This window comes from Heloderma suspectum, chromosome 2 (genome assembly GCF_057233095.1).
Source record: "Heloderma suspectum isolate Gila_16-S chromosome 2, 16-S_ref, whole genome shotgun sequence".
Classification (NCBI taxonomy): Eukaryota; Metazoa; Chordata; class Lepidosauria; order Squamata; family Helodermatidae; genus Heloderma; species Heloderma suspectum.
In genome coordinates this window covers 187,500,257-187,520,907 of record NC_139459.1, presented here as the reverse complement: position 1 = coordinate 187,520,907, position 20,651 = coordinate 187,500,257, and the positions used below count along the sequence as shown (strand labels likewise).

Below are 20,651 nucleotides of genomic sequence, written 5' to 3'. Positions count from 1 at the left end.
GAGCTTGTGCTGTCCAACTATTGGATTAAATCCATTTGTATTAAAAAAGAATAAGAAAAAAAGGATAATACAGGAAGGGGCTGTTTCACACTCCCCTTAAATACAACTTCGGTTAAGGCTTTATGAGATAATCCCAAGCAAGGCCCATCATTTTTGAAAGAGATGAATGCGAAAGAGATGAATGCGAGGTGTAGAAAGCACAGGCCTGAGGCAGACACAACACTGACATGGAAACGGTGGAGGATGGAGCATGCAGGATGACTGAGGTGATGAGGAGTGAAGGAAATGCCATGGAGATTATGAGTTGATGGCCTGAGGTTTTGGGGAAGAGGCAGAAAACATTAGCCATGGGTGGAGGTTGGGGTGCAAGAACATTAAAAGCTATTGTTCAGTTATTTGAACAATCCCTGATCACTTGACCACTCAGTTAACTTATGTGTCTGGTTTCTGAATTTTAACTAAATATCACTTGTTCATTGTCAAACTTCTCTCTGCAGCTGCAAAGGCCTAGAAATGTGCCTTTTCTCTCTTCAGTAAAGTAAAAGCTGGCTTTTAGTGATACATCTGATGTACACATCTTGCACTGGTGGATCACAGTGACAGCATTAACAGCGCAAGCTGCTTTGCAAAAAAACAGTAATCTAGGCAAGTAATCTTTGCAGAAAATTTGAGCAGGTACTGTAGTCTCATAGCCTTTTTGCCTCCCTTATAATGTCAGTTGGTGCATGGCAGCTTTTCTCAATGGAAGATATTCATTTTTCAGCTTGCCTTAATTTTTGTATATGTACAAAACCTACTACTACCTGAAACAGAAATGTTAAACCCAGGTTGTTTCCTAATCACGTTTCTTGAATTAGTAACACATACCTATCAGTGTGTACATATCTGCATCATCGTCTAAGTTAGCAAGCTAAAAATAGACTGTTACTTTGTACCATACAAATGCTGAAACTAGGGACAGAATGGAAGGCAGAACATGTACCTATAACTGTGCCTGTGTGGTTAGTAGGACATAGTATTCCCCATAGCTATGTGGTTTACTTTACTCAGCACCATTTCCAAGTTCTTCATGAAAGCTATGGTTACTACCAGACAGCCTCTGCCAGGCATGCATCTTCATTGCATTCCGTAAATAGTGTCCTTTTAGTATGGTATTACAGCCACAAATTAATAAATAGAGTTAATCATTTAAAAAAAAAAAAAAAACCTGCAGGGCACTTAAAAAAAAAAAATCTGGGCACTAGCCACCAGACCTCTGCCTAATGTGAGGATGGGATCTGAACATTAATTCATTCATATGTGGGTTGCCAAAGCCATAGATGATGCTGGGGAGTTAGTATGAAAAGGTATTCTACAAGTTAATTGACCAGTAAAATAATACATGGCCATAATTTGAACTGGGAGAATTACAGAAATCTGTGTGTGAGACTGAAGGAAATATTATAGTTCCACTTTATTGTCTTTGTTTATTCACATATGGTCTAAACATATCTACACTTGTACAGAGGACAGAGCTCTGAGTATGTTCTAGGGCTGTAACCCTCAAGTTGGCACTTGCACTCCCTTTTCCTTGAGGGAAATGTTTTACCATATGTGGTTGCTTACCTGTAATTGTGGTTCTTTGAGTGGTCATCTGTGCAGTCACACAAGCTACCCTCCTTCCTTGCTGTAGGAGCTAGTATTGCCTGCTCTTGTTCAATGAATCCTTATATAAACGATTGAATTAGGATTATTGGGCACCTGAGTGGGAAGATGGGAGTCACGCCCCCTTGAGCATGCAAATTGGGGGTGGGGCGCCTGCCAAAATGCTAGTCATGCTCTACAACAGGGGTGAACAACCTGTGGCCTGGGCCCACATGCACCCCCCAAGGCCTTAAGTGCAGCCCCGGGTGCCTGAACTCCTGACTGCTGCATATTGCCCCCTCCCCCACCGATTTCCTGCTAATTGTGCTGCTGTTATCAGTGATATAGATCACTCTTTCTGGTGAAGAAATATGAGAATCTCTGGGGAAGGGAGTGGTCTGTATCAGGATCACTCGGGAACAGGGTTGAGAGAAAACACTCCACTCCCTCTCCCAGAGATTCTAATACAAATCATTCTTTTTCCACCACTGCTACCAGCAAGGAGGGAGCGATCTATATCAGGATTACTGATGTGTGTGCATGCATGCATGCAGCCCCTGACCTCCTAGCCAGCTTAACATGTGGCCCTTGAGGTTGAATAGGTTGTGCACCCCTCCTCTACAATGTCTCAAAATGAGGCTTGGCATAGAACCCATATATGTGTGCTCAGCTTCTCTTTAAGAATGGAGTTTTCTTCTGCTGATATGGCAGCTTCACTTGAAGGACTTAGAAATATTAGTGAAGTATGGCTTCGGCCTGTTGTCGAAGACATTTTCCTGTATCAGCCAAGAAACAGTTGTAGCTGTAGTTTTTTATAGGCGCAAGATCAGAGCCATGTATATTGACTTAAAATAGGGCAAGTACACTTAAGGAGGTCTGAAAGATGTGCAGACTAATCCTGCACACATTTTACTTATGTCCAAGATCCACCCCCTTTCATGAGATTTACTTACAGAGGAGTGCTCATAGGATTGTAGCCTTATTTATATTTTGTTACTTAACCTTAAGTTCTTCCATAATTTGAGGCAAAGAGCTTGGCTAGATCCTAGAAGGCTGGAAGGCCGTGTTGGACTATATGAGCCTTTCCCTTTCTGTTTACATTTTCTCTCCTGTAATGCATAGCAATGGCAAAGTTATGACTTACACATTTGCTATTTTTGTTGGGGGCACATTTTTATATCTTCCTGAGGTAAAACTGAGCATTTCTTCATAAGATATTCCTGTACATATTTGTCATAGCCTGTTTGTCATTGTTGCCATGATGTCAACAGCCAGCATTGGGAACATTTAGGAACTGGTGCCGACAGACCAAAGCTAGTTTAGAAACTTATGTAAATACTCTACATTTCACTGGATTGAGGAGGAGCAAACTCTCCTACTCCTTCATACTATCCTGCAAAAACCTTTTGATGGAAGTCCACCCCCCATACTCTACATAAGTGAGGCTTCTGTGCTCTCTCTAATTTTGAATTAATATTTTGAGTTTTGCTTTTCATTTGCATCAACATAACAAAGACAGCCCTAACAATTAAAAGGTGTTCTCTGTGACCAAAAGTAAATCCAAAAAGTAACCCACCACCCCCATCAGAGGAATGCACTATTTTCACCTGAGATGTTGAGAGACCAAAGTAGAAAAGTGGTCAAGAATCCTTGGACAATCTAGTTGTCCCCTGTGTAACACAGCTACTTTCAGTTAGGGAACAGAAAAATAGATTCTTCTTTGAGCTGATTTGCACTTTCTGCATTCTGGTACAAAAAGCTTTGGAGTTTAAAAGGCAAAATACACATATAGCATCCTTAATTGGGAATGTTACATGCACATTTAAGTGGTGAGGTTTCCCCAGAATAAACACAGGTGATTAGGAAAGGAAAGATTGACTTGGCTCTCAGCACCACCTAAAAAAATGTGAACCAATGTTTACCCCACAGTTTAGAGTGTTCTTTTATTAGCTGTAACCCAAAAATGGTTTGCAAAGGCAAGGCCACACCATGTTTGTTCAGAAATCCCATTTCAATTACACACACATGCACGCACACACTTGCATGTGCATGGTGAACATGTCTTCTGGGATTTTTGCTTTGGGCAAATGGACACATGATTCTCAGAGATTTATCAGAAGGCACTAGTATCTACTTGACCTTTGGCATAATACGAGTCATATCTTATATAATCATTGTGGCATCAAAGGCTTCAAGAGTGCTTTGAAGTAAACATAAAGGTGGCAGAGTCCAGCAGTCCCTCTAGGGAAATGAATTACATGATCTTCAGTGCTGGAGTGAACTGGTGCAGTCCTTATCAAGTAGCACGCTACAATGTAAGTTTTTGATCTGTTGATCATGAAATTCAGCATTCCACAATCTTCTGCAATTCTATCTGGGCAGTAAACAAGAGACCACGAGTATGTGTGTGTGAGGCAGGTGGTGGTGGTGGGGTGTTGAGCAGAGCACACTAATACTGGAAGAATCCAGCAAATAATGTACTTGCCTGTAAACCAAGAATGATGCAAGATGTAGAGGATAACAGCTAGTGTTGCATAGTAGCTTAGAGAATGTTGTGATTTGGGAAGCCCCCGGTTCTCAAACCTCACCTCAGGCATGAACTTGCAGAGGCAACCTTTGACAAGCTGTTAATCTCTTGCAGCCTTAGCCAACCCACCTGCAAAAGAGGCTAAATAAAGCTAGCCTACCTTGCAGAGCTGTTGTAAAATTGCTAAGATAATTACATAATGCAATGTGAGCATTTATATGCAATATAAATTGTAATGACACCATGTTTTAGTCTACTGAATGAATAACAGGAGTATATGGCTATGCCTCATACATTCTTGCCTTTCATTTAGTTCATGGATTTGATGCCACATAACACTGTGAGGACTGTTAGCTTAGATGGCTTTTTTTAAAAAAAATACTTTTTATTTATTTTGTCTTTATAAATGAAATAAACAATACCAACAACCTAACCTGATCAATAACTACAGTTTCCCAACAATGCAATATTCTTATGACGACACAACAGTAACAAAAAGAAAGGAAAGGGAAAGGAAAGAACAATCTTCCTCTTTCTTCTCCCCTCTTCCCTCTCCTCTTTCAAAGAGTTAAATTTAAACTCCAATACCCACGGGCTTCAGATGCCATTCTATTTTAAAAACTATACCTATATCACTAGGTTGATTACAATTTTAATCAACCTTACATTTCAATATCATATGAACAATCTTATCTCAAGAAAGCAGGCATACAGTTCATTCCCAGTAACCATATATTGCCCTTAAGTTAAAATATAATAGTAATAAAGCTTAACAATTCAACCAACCAAAAATCTTACTGAGTAATCTTATAGTGGTGGTGGTGGTGGTGGTGGTGGTGGTGGTGGTGGTGATGATGATAATAGCAATACTGATTAAAAAAAAGAAAAGACGAAATTATTATATAATAAAGTTTGAAATATAATAAAGTTGCGAAGAGAAAACTCCCTGGAAAAGACCCTGATGCTGGGAAAGACTGAAGGCCAAAGGAGAAGGGGACGGCAGAGGATGAGATGGCTAGATAGCATCACGGATGCAATGAATATGAACTTGAGCACGCTCCGGGAGAGAGCGCAGGACAGGAAGGCCTGGCGTGCTATGGTCCATGGGGTCACGAAGAGTCGGACACGACTGAACAACAAAAGTTTGAAAGCAACCTTACAACAATCAGTGATATATTTTACACTGGATATATAAATGAGTGTGTTCAATACACCCTCAAACAATATATTTAAATACAGCATATCATATCTATTTTGGAAAAAGAGAATTTAAAGAAAAATAAAAAGAGGAAAAAAATGAAAGAAAGTAAACGAATATATGTATGATCAGATATCTTCTGGCCTAGCCTGAATCAGGTAGACTAAACATAAACAGTTAACTTATTTAAAAATTCCAGTTCATGGGGCTGGAACAGAAATCTCACACATTTTTACGTTCAGCCATGCCTCCGCCATTTCATGGTTTAGGAACTTCTTCGTCTGACCTTCAGAAACAATGCAAAATGTAGCAGAATATTTTAAATAATATTGTATGTTCATTTGTTTTGCCACATTCTTCGCCTTGATGAATTGCTTTCTTTTATTTGCCACCTCTTTGATGTAATCTGGAAACAACATAATTTTATCTTGTTTCCAAAAAAGACTTCCACCCTCTCTTGCCAAACGCAAGATAATTCTTTGTGGAGACTCTTGCAAATTGAACTATAATCGTATGGTCAGTCCCTTTAGCATTTGGCACACGAAATGCCTGCTCAATATCAAGTAAATAATCAGATGGCACAGGCAGTATCTCATGCAAAAGCTTGTCCACAAAGGCAGGCAAATTTACATCAGTAGGCAGATTTTTAATCCCAATAATACGTACATTGGATCTCTGTGTGAAAGCCTGCAGTTGAGAAATTCTGGCAGAGATATTTTTGAAAAGAGCTTGTGTCGTAATTTCATTCATTGTGAGCCTATCTTGTAGCTCGTTAACTTTCGTCTCCATTTTTTTGCCAGGAAGTGTTAATTAAATCCATAGCTCCTTGCAAGGTGGTGATGGAATTTTGGATTAAATCCAATCTCTTGGCTTGCTCCACAAATTGCAAAGATAAAGTTTTTATCAAAGTAAATAATTCCCCTATATCTTCTGTTCTTGGAGCTTTTGACAAAGGTGGTATGGGAGGAGTGGGCAGCGATGCAACCCCCTTCTCCTCGGTGTAGCCATGATTCATTTCCAACAAATCTTGCAGGTCCTAAAATATTCTCAAATATTGTTGATATTCTTAAACCATCTCTCAGGTGTTGTTGATATTTCTTAATCCATATATTACAATGGAACACGTCAGCCCTGTTTTCTCCTATTAAATAGGAGTTTCAGCACAGCTTTTTGTGGTGGTTAAGCTCTGGGAAGATAATCCGGGAATGCAGCCCCTGCACTGCCTTGTGGGGAGTACTTTTCTCCAAGATGTTATCCATAATGCTGCCTTGCCCCCCCCTTTAATTCCAGGGGGGAGATGAAAAGTTTTTTCAACCATTTAAAAAGCTGTCTGAGATCGCGTCCTGCAAAGACTTCGCGGGATGCTGCGAGGGCGACATTGGTTCCAACCGGAAGTCAGCTTAGGTGGGTTTTTAAAAGGAGAAGGACTCTTTCAAGTGCTCCACATGTGGTAGCTGCAAGGTAACAACAATATGTTGTTCAGCAAAGCACAAGCCAACCAGAATAGTGGTCCTTGGTGCAACAAGGTGATTCTTCTTCTCCTCCTCCTCCTCCTATTAGCGAAGAGGATCTCAAGAGCCTCTTGTTGAGGGTGAAAGAGGAGAGTGCAAAAGCTGGTTTGAAACTCAACATTAAAAAAATGAAGATTATGGCATCTGGCCCCATCACTTCCTGGCATATAGAAGGGGAAGAAATGGAAGCAGTGACAGATTTTACTTTCTTGGGCTCCAAGATCACTGCAGACGGGGACTGTAGCCATGAAATTAAAAGACGCTTGCTCCTTGGGAGGAAAGCTATGGCAAAGCTAGACAGCATAGTAAGAAGCAGGGACATCACCTTGCCGACAAAGGTCCGTCTAATCAAAGCTATGGTTTTCCCAGTAGTAATGTATGGCTGTGAGAGCTGGCTGTGAGAGCTGGACTATAAGGAAGGCTGAGCGCCGAAGAATTGATGCTTTCGAACTGTGGTGCTGGAGAAGACTCTTAGGAGTCCCCTGGACTGCAAGGAGGTCAAATCAGTCCATCCTAAAGGAAATCAACCCTGAGTGCTCATTGGAAGGACAGATACTGAAGCTGAAGCTCAAATATTTTGGCCACCTAATGCGAAGAGAAAACTCCCTGGAAAAGACCCTGATGCTGGGAAAGACTGAAGGCAAAAGGAGAAGGGGACGGCAGAGGATGAGATGGCTAGATAGCATCACCGATGCAATGAATATGAACTTGAGCATGCTGCGGGAGAGAGCGCAGGACAGGAAGGCCTGGCGTGCTATGGTCCATGGGGTCACGAAGAGTCGGACACGACTGAACGACTGAACAACAACAACAACAAGCTGCCTTGAACTATCAGGAAAAATGGGATATATATTTATTAAATAAAAGTTTAGGTCCAAATTACTGCTAAAACAGCTGTGTCTGAGAAATGTCTTTGGAAAATGTTGCAGCTAAGTTTAATAGCAGCTTATATATAGCAAACTGCCCTTGCCTTTCAAGAAACTGTACCAAATATTTGTATACTAGATTAATTCACACTTCAAAACATCAGTGTTCACTGAATATATGACTTGTTAGGGCAACAGAAATTTCAAGATCACCATGACAATTAGTTATGTGCCAGTTATCAGTCTCTTGAATGGTAACCTAAAAATGGAAAGGGTTTTTTCCCCCATTGTACTTTAAGAACAGAAGAGCCCTGCTGGATCAGACCAAAGGCCCATCTACTTCAGGATTCTGTTTGCATAGTGGCTAACTAGATATCTCTGGGAGATCCATAAGCAGAACATGAGCACAGTAATGCTCCTCCCCAGTCGCTAGTATTCAGAGGCATACTGCTGATGATGGTGGAGGCAACATATAGCCATCATGACTGGTAGGCATTGATAGCTTTATCCTCCATGAATGATTCTTGTATCAGTGATTCTTAACCTGGAGCAGTGTTCTGCAATACAACAAACTTTTCTTGTTCTTTGCAGACCAACACATTCCACAGCCATGTGGAAGGCTGCGTAAATCTTTCTGAATTACAATCCTGCTCTTTCTACAGCTGTATTGTGTATTTGTCTAAGCAAAGAATGAACACTTGGGGTGAAGGAGAGTGCAAGTGTTGCAAATAGTGGGCATGGAGCTCTAGACTCACTCAAGCTCTCTGCCACTGAGGGCCAAACTAGATGAGATGCTGGAGATCCTTGACTGGAGCTCTGTCTCCTTAAATGTTGATAAATAGCAGCCATGGGGGACCACAGCACTATGAGAGGAGGATTTTACCCTTTCCTCGCCTATTGCAAATAAAAATCACACACAAACACCACTCTTAGCTGAGCACACTTGTACAAATAGCACCCAGTCCAGATCAGCTGCTGCTTGCCTATATTTGAAGACAAGAGTATCACATATTCCTGTCTTATCTAGTTTAGCCCTGAAATGTTTCTTGGGGATAATTCTTAGCTAAGTTTTAACCCTAACTCTGTCTTGAGTGCTAAGTGTTTCAGTGACACAAAGCTTGTGCAAATCTAGCAACATTTACCAACTAGCTTGTAATGTTTCCCCTTCCTTCACTTAACAATACTGCTGCAATGAAGGATTTGAGTTGTAATTCAGCATTCATCGGTAATTGCTGTTATAGTTTTTCCTGTAGTTATGCCGTAGGCTCTTAAATAATCTGAAAGCATGACATGGACTACAGTAACAATCAGTAGACTATAGTAACTGCTAAGTTCTTGATGAATAGCATTATTAAGATTTTAACAAGCAGGAATACAGAAGGTTTGTGTTTTTCTTAGCAGTTTGTTTTCGATATATAACCTGCATGTTGGCAAGCATGTGCTGCATAAAACATATCTAAATGAGATAGCCTCCCACAGCAACAATTGCAAGATATTCGTAGCAAGAATAATTGCTAGACCTTCTTACAGTTTTTGTATTTCCAGCTTAGAAACTTTGGTAGCAAGGCGCCGCACATGTACACCAGCATCTCCAGAAAGTTTTCCTGCAAATTCCATTTGGCCAAAATTTCCAGTGAACTCTGTAAGGCTGTATGTATGCTTTGTTCTGGAGCCTGACCCACATTTCTTAAGAGCAGGATCAAAGATGTCAAGTGCAGATAACAAAAAGGAATGGTGTCACGAAACTATTAGCCACACTGGGATTATCAAGTATCTGAGAAATTATTATGACGCCTCTCAGCTGATAGCAGGACACTTCCTTTTTCTTTGACACCACTTATCAGATCCACATAGTAAGCCGGTTTCTAGTTCTCAAGGTTGTGCAGGTGTATTGAAAATGAGCAGTGTCTCTAAAGGGCCTTGTGCTTACAAGTCCAATGGTGTACATTTAATGACAACCTAATCTTCTTGTGTTACCCATTTCCCACCACATTCCTCATCAAGTTTCCCTACCATTCTGGTGTTCTGTCTGGAAGAATGCATCAACATTTTGATTGTGTAGCGTGCTTGAGTAAGTTGGTTTATAGTGGTTTGGATTCTGGGTCCACAAGAGATCAATCTTCATCCTAAGCTTTCAGAAATGTTGCATGAAACAGTTCTAATTTCAATAGCATCCATCTGCAAATGAAGTGTAGAACCTTAGTTAGATCGACACTGCAGCTTGTATTGCTTCTCGGCGTTTTGACTGTGCGTGCGTGTATGTAGTATCTAAGGTCAGTGATGTTCCAAGTTTGCAGCAAATCTAAACCTTGAAGCAGCACAACCAAATGATAAATTTCAAGAAGAGGAATGCTAAAAAGCTATAGGATTGACATACTTATATTAAAATAGGGTGCTGTATAATATCAGGAGGTTATATTAAAATATAGCCTGCCTGGTCTTCTCGGCCCCCACCCTCTTGTTGCATAGACAGTATGGAGGGGTATCTTCTCTCTCTCCCTTTTCTTTATACTTATGTGTTGAATAATTATCTGCCCAAAGTATCAGCGTAGGTATTTGAATGAACCATTCTGATTTACAAGAAGGAGCAAAGTCAAGAGTTCCATAAATACAGATTAAATGGCAATGTATCTACGTTAATAAATCTGATAAAATGTAATTGGTTTTGAATTCCCTAGTATTGTAGATTAGTCTAGGGGATGCTACATGTTGCAAATTAGAACTGGCCAAGAAATGCTCAGCTTTTTCTGTAAAAACAAGTTCTCTGATGGTTGGGTAGGGAAAGTAAAGTGACAGCTAGTAAAAAAATGAAAGGGAAGCAAATCTAATATTTTCCTTTCGGTGCCTCACACTGGCAGTTGAGTCTTGCATATTTTGAAGCAATGGAACTGGTGCAGAGCTCCATATTTTGGAAAAGTCATAGTATTAAAAAAAGAAAGAAAAAAAGAAAAATTAGTAGTATATCCCATTTTTAACAGAAGCATTGGAAATGGTGAATGTCAATTCCAGTTAAAAGACCAAAAGAGCTAAGCCTTTCCCAAGAGTAAAGTATCTGTTTCCCTACTATCACATCTTAAACCTTGTAGGATTGCTACATCAAACGTATATTTATTTAGTCACAAAATAGGAAATGCCTTGTGGATGTTATAACGAAATAGTGTGGCCCATTTCCCAAGGGGACAATTAAGTCTCATGCAGCCATCGTAGCTACTTCAATTTTGGGAACTTCATCTGAAAGCTGTATTAGTCATTGCTTAATGGCATAGTCATAATTGTGTGAAGGGGAAATCCATATGCCTTTTTAGTCTTCAGCATTTATATCTCTATAGCATAGGGAACTTTTCAAGGCATTCTAACTGCAGTTCTATAACTAGGCCAAGATACTTAGCCAAGATGCATCCAGACAAAAATTGTACTAAATTCTGGGGACAGGAAAGTTGTTGCTTGGCCTGCTGATATCTTGGAAGACAGAAATACAGAAGACAGGGCAGACTTGTGGAGGGGGGTTGTTGTTCAGTCATTAAGTCGAGCCCGACTCTTCGTGACCCCACGGACCATAGCGCACCAGGCCTTCCTGTCCTCCGCTCTCTCCCGGAGTGTGCTCAGGTTCATATTCATTGCATCGGTGATGCTATCTAGCCATCTCATCCTCTGCCATCCCCTTCTCCTTTTGCCTTCAATCTTTCCCAGCATCAGGGTCTTTTCCAGAGAGTTTTCTCTTCCCATTAAGTGGCCAAAATATTTGAGCTTCAGCTTCAGTATCTGTCCTTCCAATGAGCACTCAGGGTTGTTTTCCTTTAGGATTGACTGATTTGACCTTCTTGCAGTCCAGGGGACTCGTAAGAGTCTTCTCCAGCACCACAGTTCGAAAGCATCAATTCTTCGGCGCTCAGCCTTCCTTATAGTCTAGCTCTCACAGCCATATGTTGCTACTGGGAAAACCATAGCTTTGATTATACGAATCTTTGTCGGCAAGGTGATGTCTCTGCTTCTTACTATGCTGTCTAGGTTTGCCAAAATCTGTCACTGCTTCCATTTCTTCCCCTTCTATATGCCAGGAAGTGATAGGGCCAGATGTCATGATCTTAGTTTTTTTAATGTTGAGTTTCAAACCAGCTTTTGCACTCTCCTCTTTCACCCTCAACAAGAGGCTCTTGAGATCCTCTTCGCTTTCTGCCATTAGGCGGTATCATCTACGTATCTGAGGTTGTTGATAATTCTCCCGGCAATCTTAATTCTGACCTGTGATTCATCCAACCCGGCGTTTCTCATGATGCGCTCTGCATATAAATTAAATAAGCAGGGCAACAGTATACAGCCTTGTCATACTCATTTCCCAATTTTGAACCAATTGGTTGTTCCATGTCCAGTTCTTACTGTTGCTTCTTGACCCTCGTACAGGTTTCTCAGGAGACAGGTAAGGTGGTCTGGTACTGCCATCTCTTTAAGAATTTGCCACAGTTTGTTGTGATCCACACAATCAAAGGCTTTAGCGTAGTCAATGAAGCAGAAATAGACATTTTTCTGGAATTCCCTTGCTTTCTCCATGATCCAGTGAAAGTTGGCGATTTGATCTCTAGTTTCTCTGCCTCTTCGAAACCCCGCTTGTACTTCCGGTAGTTCTCGGTTCGCATACTGCTGAAGCCTAGCATGTAGGATTTTGAGCATCACCTTGCTGGCATGTGAGATGAGCACAATTGTGTGGTAGTTTGAACACTCTTTGGCGTTGCCCTTCTTTGGAATTGGAATGTGAACTGACCTTTTCCAGTCTTGTGGCCACTGTTGAATGTCCCAAATTTGTTGGCATATTGAGTGCAGCACTTTAACAGCATCAGCTTTTAGGATTTTAGCTGGAATACTGTCATCTCCGCTAGCTTTGTTGTTAGTAATGCTTCCTAAGGCCCACTTGACTTCACTCTCTAGGATGTCCGGCTCAAGTTCAGTGACCGCACTATCATGGCTATCAGGGACATTAGATCTTTCCTGTATAGTTCTTCTGTGTATTCTTTCCACCTCTTCTTAATCTCATCTGCTTCTGTTAGGTCCCTGCCTTTTTTGTCCTTTATCATGCCCGTCTTTGCACAAAACGTTCCCTTGAGATCTCCAGTTTTCTTGAAAAGATCTCTAGTCTTTCCCATTCTATTGTTTTCCTCGATTTCTTTGCATTGTTCATTTAAGAAAGCCTTCTTGTCTCTTCTTGCTATTCTCTGGAACTCTGCATTCAGTTGGATATATCTTCCCCTTTCTCCCTTGCTTTTCGCTTCCCTTCTTTCCTCAGCTACTTGTAAAGCCTCATCAGACAGCCACTTGGCTTTCTTGCATTTCTTTTTCTTTGGGATGGATTGAGTTGCTGCCTCCTGAACAATGTTGCGGACCTCCGTCCATAGTTCCTCAGGCACTCTGTCTATCAGCTCTAATCCTTTAAATCTATTCGTCACCTCCACTGTATATTCATAAGGGATATGATTTAGGTCATACCTGAATGGTTTAGTGGTTTTTCCTATGTTTTTCAATTTAAGCCGAAAGTTTGCAAGAAGCAGCTCATGATCTGAGCCACAATCAGCTCCAGGTCTTGTTTTTACTGACTGTGTGGAGCTTCTCCATCTTTGGCTGCAAAGTACATAATCAATCTGATTTCGATATTGACCATCTGGTGATGTCCATGTGTAGAGTCGCCTCTTGTGCTGTTGGAAAAGAGTGTTTGCTATGATTAGCGTGTTCTCTTGGCAAAACTGTATTAGTCTTTGTCCTGCTTCATTTTGTACACCAAGGCCATGCTTGCCTGTTATCCCGGTGATTTCTTGACTTCCTACTTTAGCATTCCAATCCCCTGTGATGAAGAGGACATCTTTTGTTGGTGTTAGTTCTAGAAGGTGTTGTAGGTCTTCATAGAACCGATCAACCTCAGCTTCTTCGGCCTCAGTGGTTGGGGCATAGACTTGAATTACTGTGATGTTGAATGGTTTGCCTTGGATTCGTACTGAGATCATTCTATCCTTTTTGAGATTGTACCCCAGTACTGCTTTTCCCACCCTTTTGTTGACCTTGAGTGCTACTCCATTTCTTCTAAGGGATTCTTGCCCACAGTAGTAGATATAATGGTCACCTGAATTAAATTCGCCCATGCCTGTCCATTTTAGTTTGCTGATTCCCAAGATATCGATGTTCAATCTTGCCATCTCATGTTTGACCACCTCCAGCTTACCTTGATTCATTGATCTGACATTCCAGGTTCCTAAACAATATTGTTCTTTATAGCATCGGACTTTCTTTTCACCACCCGACACATCCACAGCTGAGTGTCCTTTTGGCTTTGGCCTAGCCGCTTCACTCTTTCTGGCGCTACTTGGAAATACCCTCTGCTCTTCCCCAGTAGTATATTGGACACCTTCCGACCTGAGGGTCTCATCTTCTGGCGTCATATCTTTTAGCCTTGTGATACGTTCCATGGGGTTTTCTTGGCAAGAATACTGGAGTGGGTTGCCATTTCCTTCTCCAGTGGACCACATTTTGTCACAACTCTCTGCCATGACCTGTCCATCTTGGGTGGCCCTGCACGGCATAGCTTATGGCTTCACTGAGTTACGCAGGCCTCTTCGCCACAACAAGGCAGTGATCCATGAAGGGGTTGTGGGTGTTAATCATGACTGATTTAAGTCCCATTCATTTCAGTGGGCCTATTCTGAGTAGGACTAACACTGCATATAACCCAGTAGTTTTTCAAACACCACCAGATATATTTAAATCCCCTCCTGAAACTGACACTTGCAAAGCTTGGCACTTGTGGCAGAGCTTCTAGTACTTGGAGAGATTTGAACGTTACCTGAAATGCCATCAACTAAATGCAGAAATGACTTCTCCATTTGACAGGCGACACTTCTGGGTAACCTCTGAAGGGGAACTTGTTTAGTAGGAATGCACTTCAGATTACACTGGAAACCGTGCTTTGTAAACCCTCACGCCCATGTTACTTTGGCTTAGAACTTTCTGAAGACCTACCATTTTTAAGACACAACTCAGAGTTTGTGAGAGCTATTCTTCTCTTCCAGGAAGGGCACCTTTCACTAACAGCGCTATTAAAGAATTCCTTTTCTGTTCTGGTATGTCCATGATACTTTCCCTTCCTTTGATCATTTTGGACACAGAACGATGTCCTTGGTTAGATTTTTTTTGGCTTTCTCAGGCAAAGCAGATTGCTTAAAAGACATTAAGAGGGTTCTTTGACAAACGTCAAAGCTATCTATATTCTATAAAAACTAATCTGACTCAAGGTTTCATTGCTTCTTTTCCTCTGAATATCTGAAATCTCTGTTAACTGGGTTTCGCGTGATATCTGACATCACTGTTAACTGGGGTAAAGTGAAATATCTTAAGAATATGTATTTTATATCCATTACCATACTTGCTTTAAAACTGGAGAGAGAGAGAGTCTTATGGACAGCATCCAGAACACAGCTCTGTGTAACACAGGCCTGTGTTCTGGAGCCATTGACCTGGTTTGCATGCAACGACACACTATCTTGGATTAATTTCCCTGCGGGGCTTGTTGTTGCAGTGCTGGCCACCAATGCAAGCTGTAGTGGGGGTGTGCTGCAGCTTGTTACATGCAAACCTGACCAGGGTGGCTGGGAAAGTCAAGTGACAACTAGTAAAGAAATAAAAGGGAAGCAAATCTAATATTTTCCTTGAGTACCTCACACTTGTATATTTTGAAGCAGTGCAACTGGTGGGGAGCTCCAAATTCTGGAAATGTCATAGTATTAAAAAAAAGTATTAAAATCACCCAGTAGCCAAGAGGAGGTGTTTTAATTCCAAAAGGAGAGGGGGCTGTGGTTTTGAGGAGTTGAAGGAGCTCTGTTAGTGAGAACTGATGCTCCAAAGGTTTTTAAGGAAATATTGGTGCCCCAAAGTATTTCTAAAAATAACTGAAGGCCTACAGTATTTCTAAAGAAGTCTACATTGTAACATGCCTTTTGCAGAGCATGCATAGCGAAATATTTTTTCCATAAGTTTTCTCATATTTAAACAGACGTGTGTATTTCGTAAGCAGCCTTTGTAGTATGCTTGAGAAGTAGCAGTTGAATGCTTGTCCTAGCCTAGGACAGACGTATGATAAATTCTACTGAAATATATTTCTATTGGCAATCTGTAGCCATATCAGCCTGAATCAGCCTACATGGTTTGAGCATAGGGCATTTCCACCCCAGCCTAAAATTCTGCATTTAAAACGGGGCTTTCTGCTTCCGTTTTAAATGCAGGATCACACCTGACTTCATTTACACACACTTCCTACCCCCCTGCTCCCCTTCCCCCCTCCTTCTCCCCCATAGCTGAGTCTTCCATTCTCTTTCATTGGTCTCTGTCCTCTTTTTCCCACTTTAACTGTTTTGATGGAAGAAACTGAAGCGGAACACAAGGGGGTAATTTGATAGCTCATTATCTGCGATCTATTTAAAAACAGAACAAAGGGCATTTAGTGCAGGAGGGTCAGGGCCTCATGTAAAGAGCCTGCAAACTCCCCTGAAGGAGCAATTTCAATCGCAGGATAAAAGCCCGGTGTGAAGGAGCCCCCAGAGAGAAACCGATAGCATGCTCAGAATGGATGAAAGCCAGTTAAGCTACTGTATAGTAGTATGCGTATTGTAACAGAAAATAAAATGAATTTCTAGAAACTACAATGGAGAATGAACAGGCCTCCTTTTGAATGCTGTGACAGGATATGGTCCTTTGTATTGATTTATCTGAAAAACAAAGAAAAAGGAGAAAAAGCTCATAAGATTTGTTCAATATAATTTAGATGTATTAATTCCTTTGTTATAGGAATATGCTAGTTTGTGTTCCGTGCTGATTTTGGAAAATATTGGCATCTAGACGCAGGCAAAAGAGTGGAGACTCCTATCTGTGGGTGACAATCAAAGCTAACCATTCCCCCCTCCCCCCAAAGTGCAAATTCATGGGCCTGAACAATTCTTCAGATTCTTAGATACCAGTTTTTACGTATTTGGGATAGATAAGCTTGATGTCAGTGAGTTGGCTCATACCCATGAGAATACAGCTAGACAATGGCGCCTAATCTTTTCAATACTTGCTAACAAATTACACTGCCAGTTGGGCAGCCATGGACCTTATAAGACACATGCCTCAGAGGAAAATTCAAAACAGAGTAGGATAGTAGGTGCCATTTTCTATGTGTGGTAAAATAGGGGGAACCTGTTAAACACAATCCTGCCTCTGTTGCACACCAGAAGAGCACAGTATTGTTTTTTAAAATCTTATTTAGAAACATTTGTCAAATGAATCATGAAACTGAGAGACCTTTCAATTCATTGGTATAACCCTTCTACGTAAGTGTCTTGAGTTATAGAAGGAAAAATCTCTTTCCATGTCATAGGCCCCCCATGTGGATAGTGAGTGCAGTTTCTTATTGAAAATTCTTCTGAATTCTCAAACCTTCCTTTGCGGTGCCTGAGAGTAATGTGCTGTGGGGCTAGTATTATCTCTCGACATCTATGAGGTGACGTTGCAAGAGCTTGGGAAGCAGCGCTAAATTTACACCTTATGTTTTGTGATTCCCATTTGGGTGTGGTGGCTTATTTGCAGAAAGCCACGCCTCATTCTTTAATATATGTTGCTTACGTCAAAAGACTGGAGTTAAAAGCTAGTATAAATTCACAAGCTCAAATCAGAACGTGAGATTACCAAACTCTCTTGACAAATGCTGGATGCTAAATTAATGTTTACAATATTTTTGGATCACAGGTGGCTCCATGTCACAGTTTCAGAACTCATGGGAATTATACCAGCAGAGTATGCCAAATGACCTGGATGTCGGTAATGTACCTCATTTTCTTACAAAATATTACTGTGATGTAATATGGTGTCTCTTCCCCATTCAGGGGAGAATTGTATAAATTTTAAAAGCTGCATTATCTTTTGCTTTCATTAAGCCTGAAGGAAGAACCAAAATCATGGGCTCCTTGAGGCTTCTCTGAATAGCTCAGTTCTTGCATGCATTGTTTTTTTTGGTGTTGGTATCTGCAGATGATGTTGGATTGGTCGTGGATAAAAGTGGTGATATTTTAGATGGGACTAACTTTTTGTTAAAGTACAAGGGTACAACTTTCAAGTTTCATAAGCACTTGTGTAGCTAAGAGATGGAGCTACAAATTAGGCTGTCTCTGATCTCACCTCTTCTATGAACTTACTAGGTAGTCTTAGGCAAGACACACTCTATGTCAGCCACCCCATCTGCAAAATGGGGACAATAACACTGTTCTGTGGTTTTGTTATAATCCTAGCAACAACACTGTAATCAATATGGTTTGAATACTCTCAATATGGTTTGAATAATGCTTCATATAAATGCTAAACAGTATTATTACATATCTCTCCTTGCTGTCAGGCAGACTGGATAGTTAGCAAATTCTTGTCTCTAAAGGTTTTGCTCTTATTATTCTGTAGAATATATGAGGGGTGCATAAAAGTCATTCTTAAAGTTTCTGCTGATGTTGGTATGGGGAACAACTGAAGAAATAACTTTGGGGATGAGCAGGTTATAGAGAGAAGCGTTGTGGAGGCTGGAGTTTAATTCCATTTTTTTTTAAAGGTTATTTGGTATTTACTAAATACTTAACTATGACTATGTTGTACTTCCTCCTTTGTTGCTTGGTGTTGAGACTGAGAGCTCTTCTGGGATGGGAATCCATCTGATTAATTACACGATGGCTGCATATATTCTGACACCTTGGGATAGAATAGAATGTAAATCTGAATACATAGCACAATGTTGGTTACTAATGCAAGTGTTCAATTTAATCTCAAAGAGACATATATAAATATTGACCAGTGGAGAGTCCAAACTTGTTAGGACAAGCAAGTTCTTATTTAATCCTTCCAACAAATCAGCAATTTGCAGCTGATCAATGGGTGTATTGTATATACTGAAAAACTTGTACATCTGAAGTACTTGTCATGATATGGAAGCCAACTTTGTCCTTTCTAATAGAGAATAAAGTATCCTGTAGTCTGTCTAACATTCTTATGGAATTATGTGTAGATTCTGAACCAGCAAGATGTTGGTTCAATAAGATTCCACCCACCCCTCATTCTTTGCATATATTTCTTTTGTAGATTTTGTTGGCTGATTATGTATTTACTGCCAATTTTAAGAAGGGCTTAATCAACTATGAGTAGAAAAACATTCTGAGGTATTAGCAAAGGCTAATACATTTTGGAATACTTAGCTGTCATCCTGGGTTATGTAAGTTTTGACTGCAATTCTTAATAATGGTCTCCACAAGGGGTAGCATTGGAGGGAACTAATACAGTACATGAGAAAAGCCTTGCAAAATTCTTAGCTTTTACTTAAAATTTATAGCTGCCACTAGCCCAATAAAGACTATCTGAATGGAGGAAATATAGCCACAACAAAGAGATGAGCCCCTTGAGGCTCATGTTCCATTTAATAAACAGGAGATTTTAAACAGTTACACACTGTTACAAAATCACTTTTACCCAGGTAATTAAGTATTATCTGATAATCCCATTTTAGTTTCAAAATTACTTCATGGTCAGTAGTGAAAGCAAAAGGTGAAAGACAATATGGAAAGTCCCCATTCTTGGCCACAATCACAGTAGCTTAGCAACATGTCTTTCTACTGCCTGGTCATTGCTAAATGCTCATTCATGAAAGAGGCAAGACAAGATTATTGCTTGTTCACATGTTGTTTTCGGATATCAGGCTTGAGTTTTAAATGCAAATGGTGACATTCAAAGGTTAACAACTCATCACTGATTAGTCCAAATTTAGACATGGAGTTTACATAGTAACTAATAAGTGCACCTCCTATTTGGGCAGACTGTCAATGTTTGCCTTACTTATAGAGGACCTGGGTTAAGTCCATAATTAAGAATAAGGCTGAATTTCCAGTTAAGTGGAAAAGGGAACTGTTAATACAGTAAGTTCATCCACTTCTTCTTTTTTAAAAAATTAGTCTTGATTCTTAGGCAGACATATGGAATAGGATTTTTGAATGTAATGGGGGAGGAACAGCAGAAAATTTGAAAACAGAGATCATGAAACCTTTTCTATCCTCAGTTATACATGTCTGAGGGTAGTTAAGATTAGCTTCATCTTGCCTTGGGCTTAAACTACATGTGACATTAGCAGTCCCATTTGTTAAAACTGGGTCTGTCCCAACCATGTATAAAGCAGGGACTGGGGGTCAGTTTCTACACCAAAAGAGGTATACTAATGACTAAACCCGAGGCCTATCTCCTCACAGCTTATCCCCCAAGTACTTTTCTCCTCAGTTGCATTCTAATGCCTGAATTGAAATTAACTGGGAGAAGAGCAATTGTGGAGGAGGGGTGACAAGGATTTAAAGACGTAGAGTTCAGCGCCATTCACCTGCTCTAAAAATCCAAACCCTTCCACACTTGATATGTGATTGGGGCAGACCTGGGTTTCAACAAATGGGTGTGCCACTGTCCCAAGTTGTTTGCATCTGAGCCTTGCAGATATGCACATCTTACCAGATTTTAATACACCTGTTACTGTTGTGTTGCAGGAAAGATTGAGAAATTATGACTATATGGAAGCAAAGCCATAGCAGGCCTACAGGGACCTGGTCACTCAGGGATATTCCAGATTCTCCTCCCTTAATTTTCAACTTCCATTAAAAAAATAAAAACCTCTTTGCCTATTTATGGAGATATAAAAGGGAACTGTGGAGGCATACTCTGACTAGTTGCTCACCTGGTTATATTATTTGGTGTTCTGTTAAATGAATGCGAAGATACTGGGACAAATCACATGGTGTTACATTACATGTTACATTAAAAATAATAAAACATGCACACATGCAATTTCAGTTAGAGACCTCTATACAACTAGAATTAGAATGCCTAGTTCTGACTCTGCTGTT

At 40.5% G+C, this 20,651-nt stretch overlaps 1 protein-coding gene across 11 annotated transcripts in view; it reads left to right on the top strand.

Annotated features, from left to right (window-relative positions):
- The window catches only part of VDR (vitamin D receptor), a 109,008-nt gene that overhangs the window by 31,828 nt on the left and 56,529 nt on the right, over window positions 1–20,651 (top strand). For 9 of the 11 annotated variants that reach the window (XM_084836809.1, XM_084836800.1, XM_084836801.1 and 6 more), the window contains one exon: window positions 17,485–17,556. In XM_084836809.1, the coding sequence (XP_084692935.1) occupies window positions 17,493–17,556 (64 nt within the window). In that variant the 5' untranslated portion in view covers window positions 17,485–17,492. Of the gene's footprint in view, window positions 1–3; window positions 646–17,484; window positions 17,557–20,651 lie in introns of those variants that run through there. The other 2 variants (XM_084836804.1, XM_084836806.1) reach the window with 2 other exon arrangements.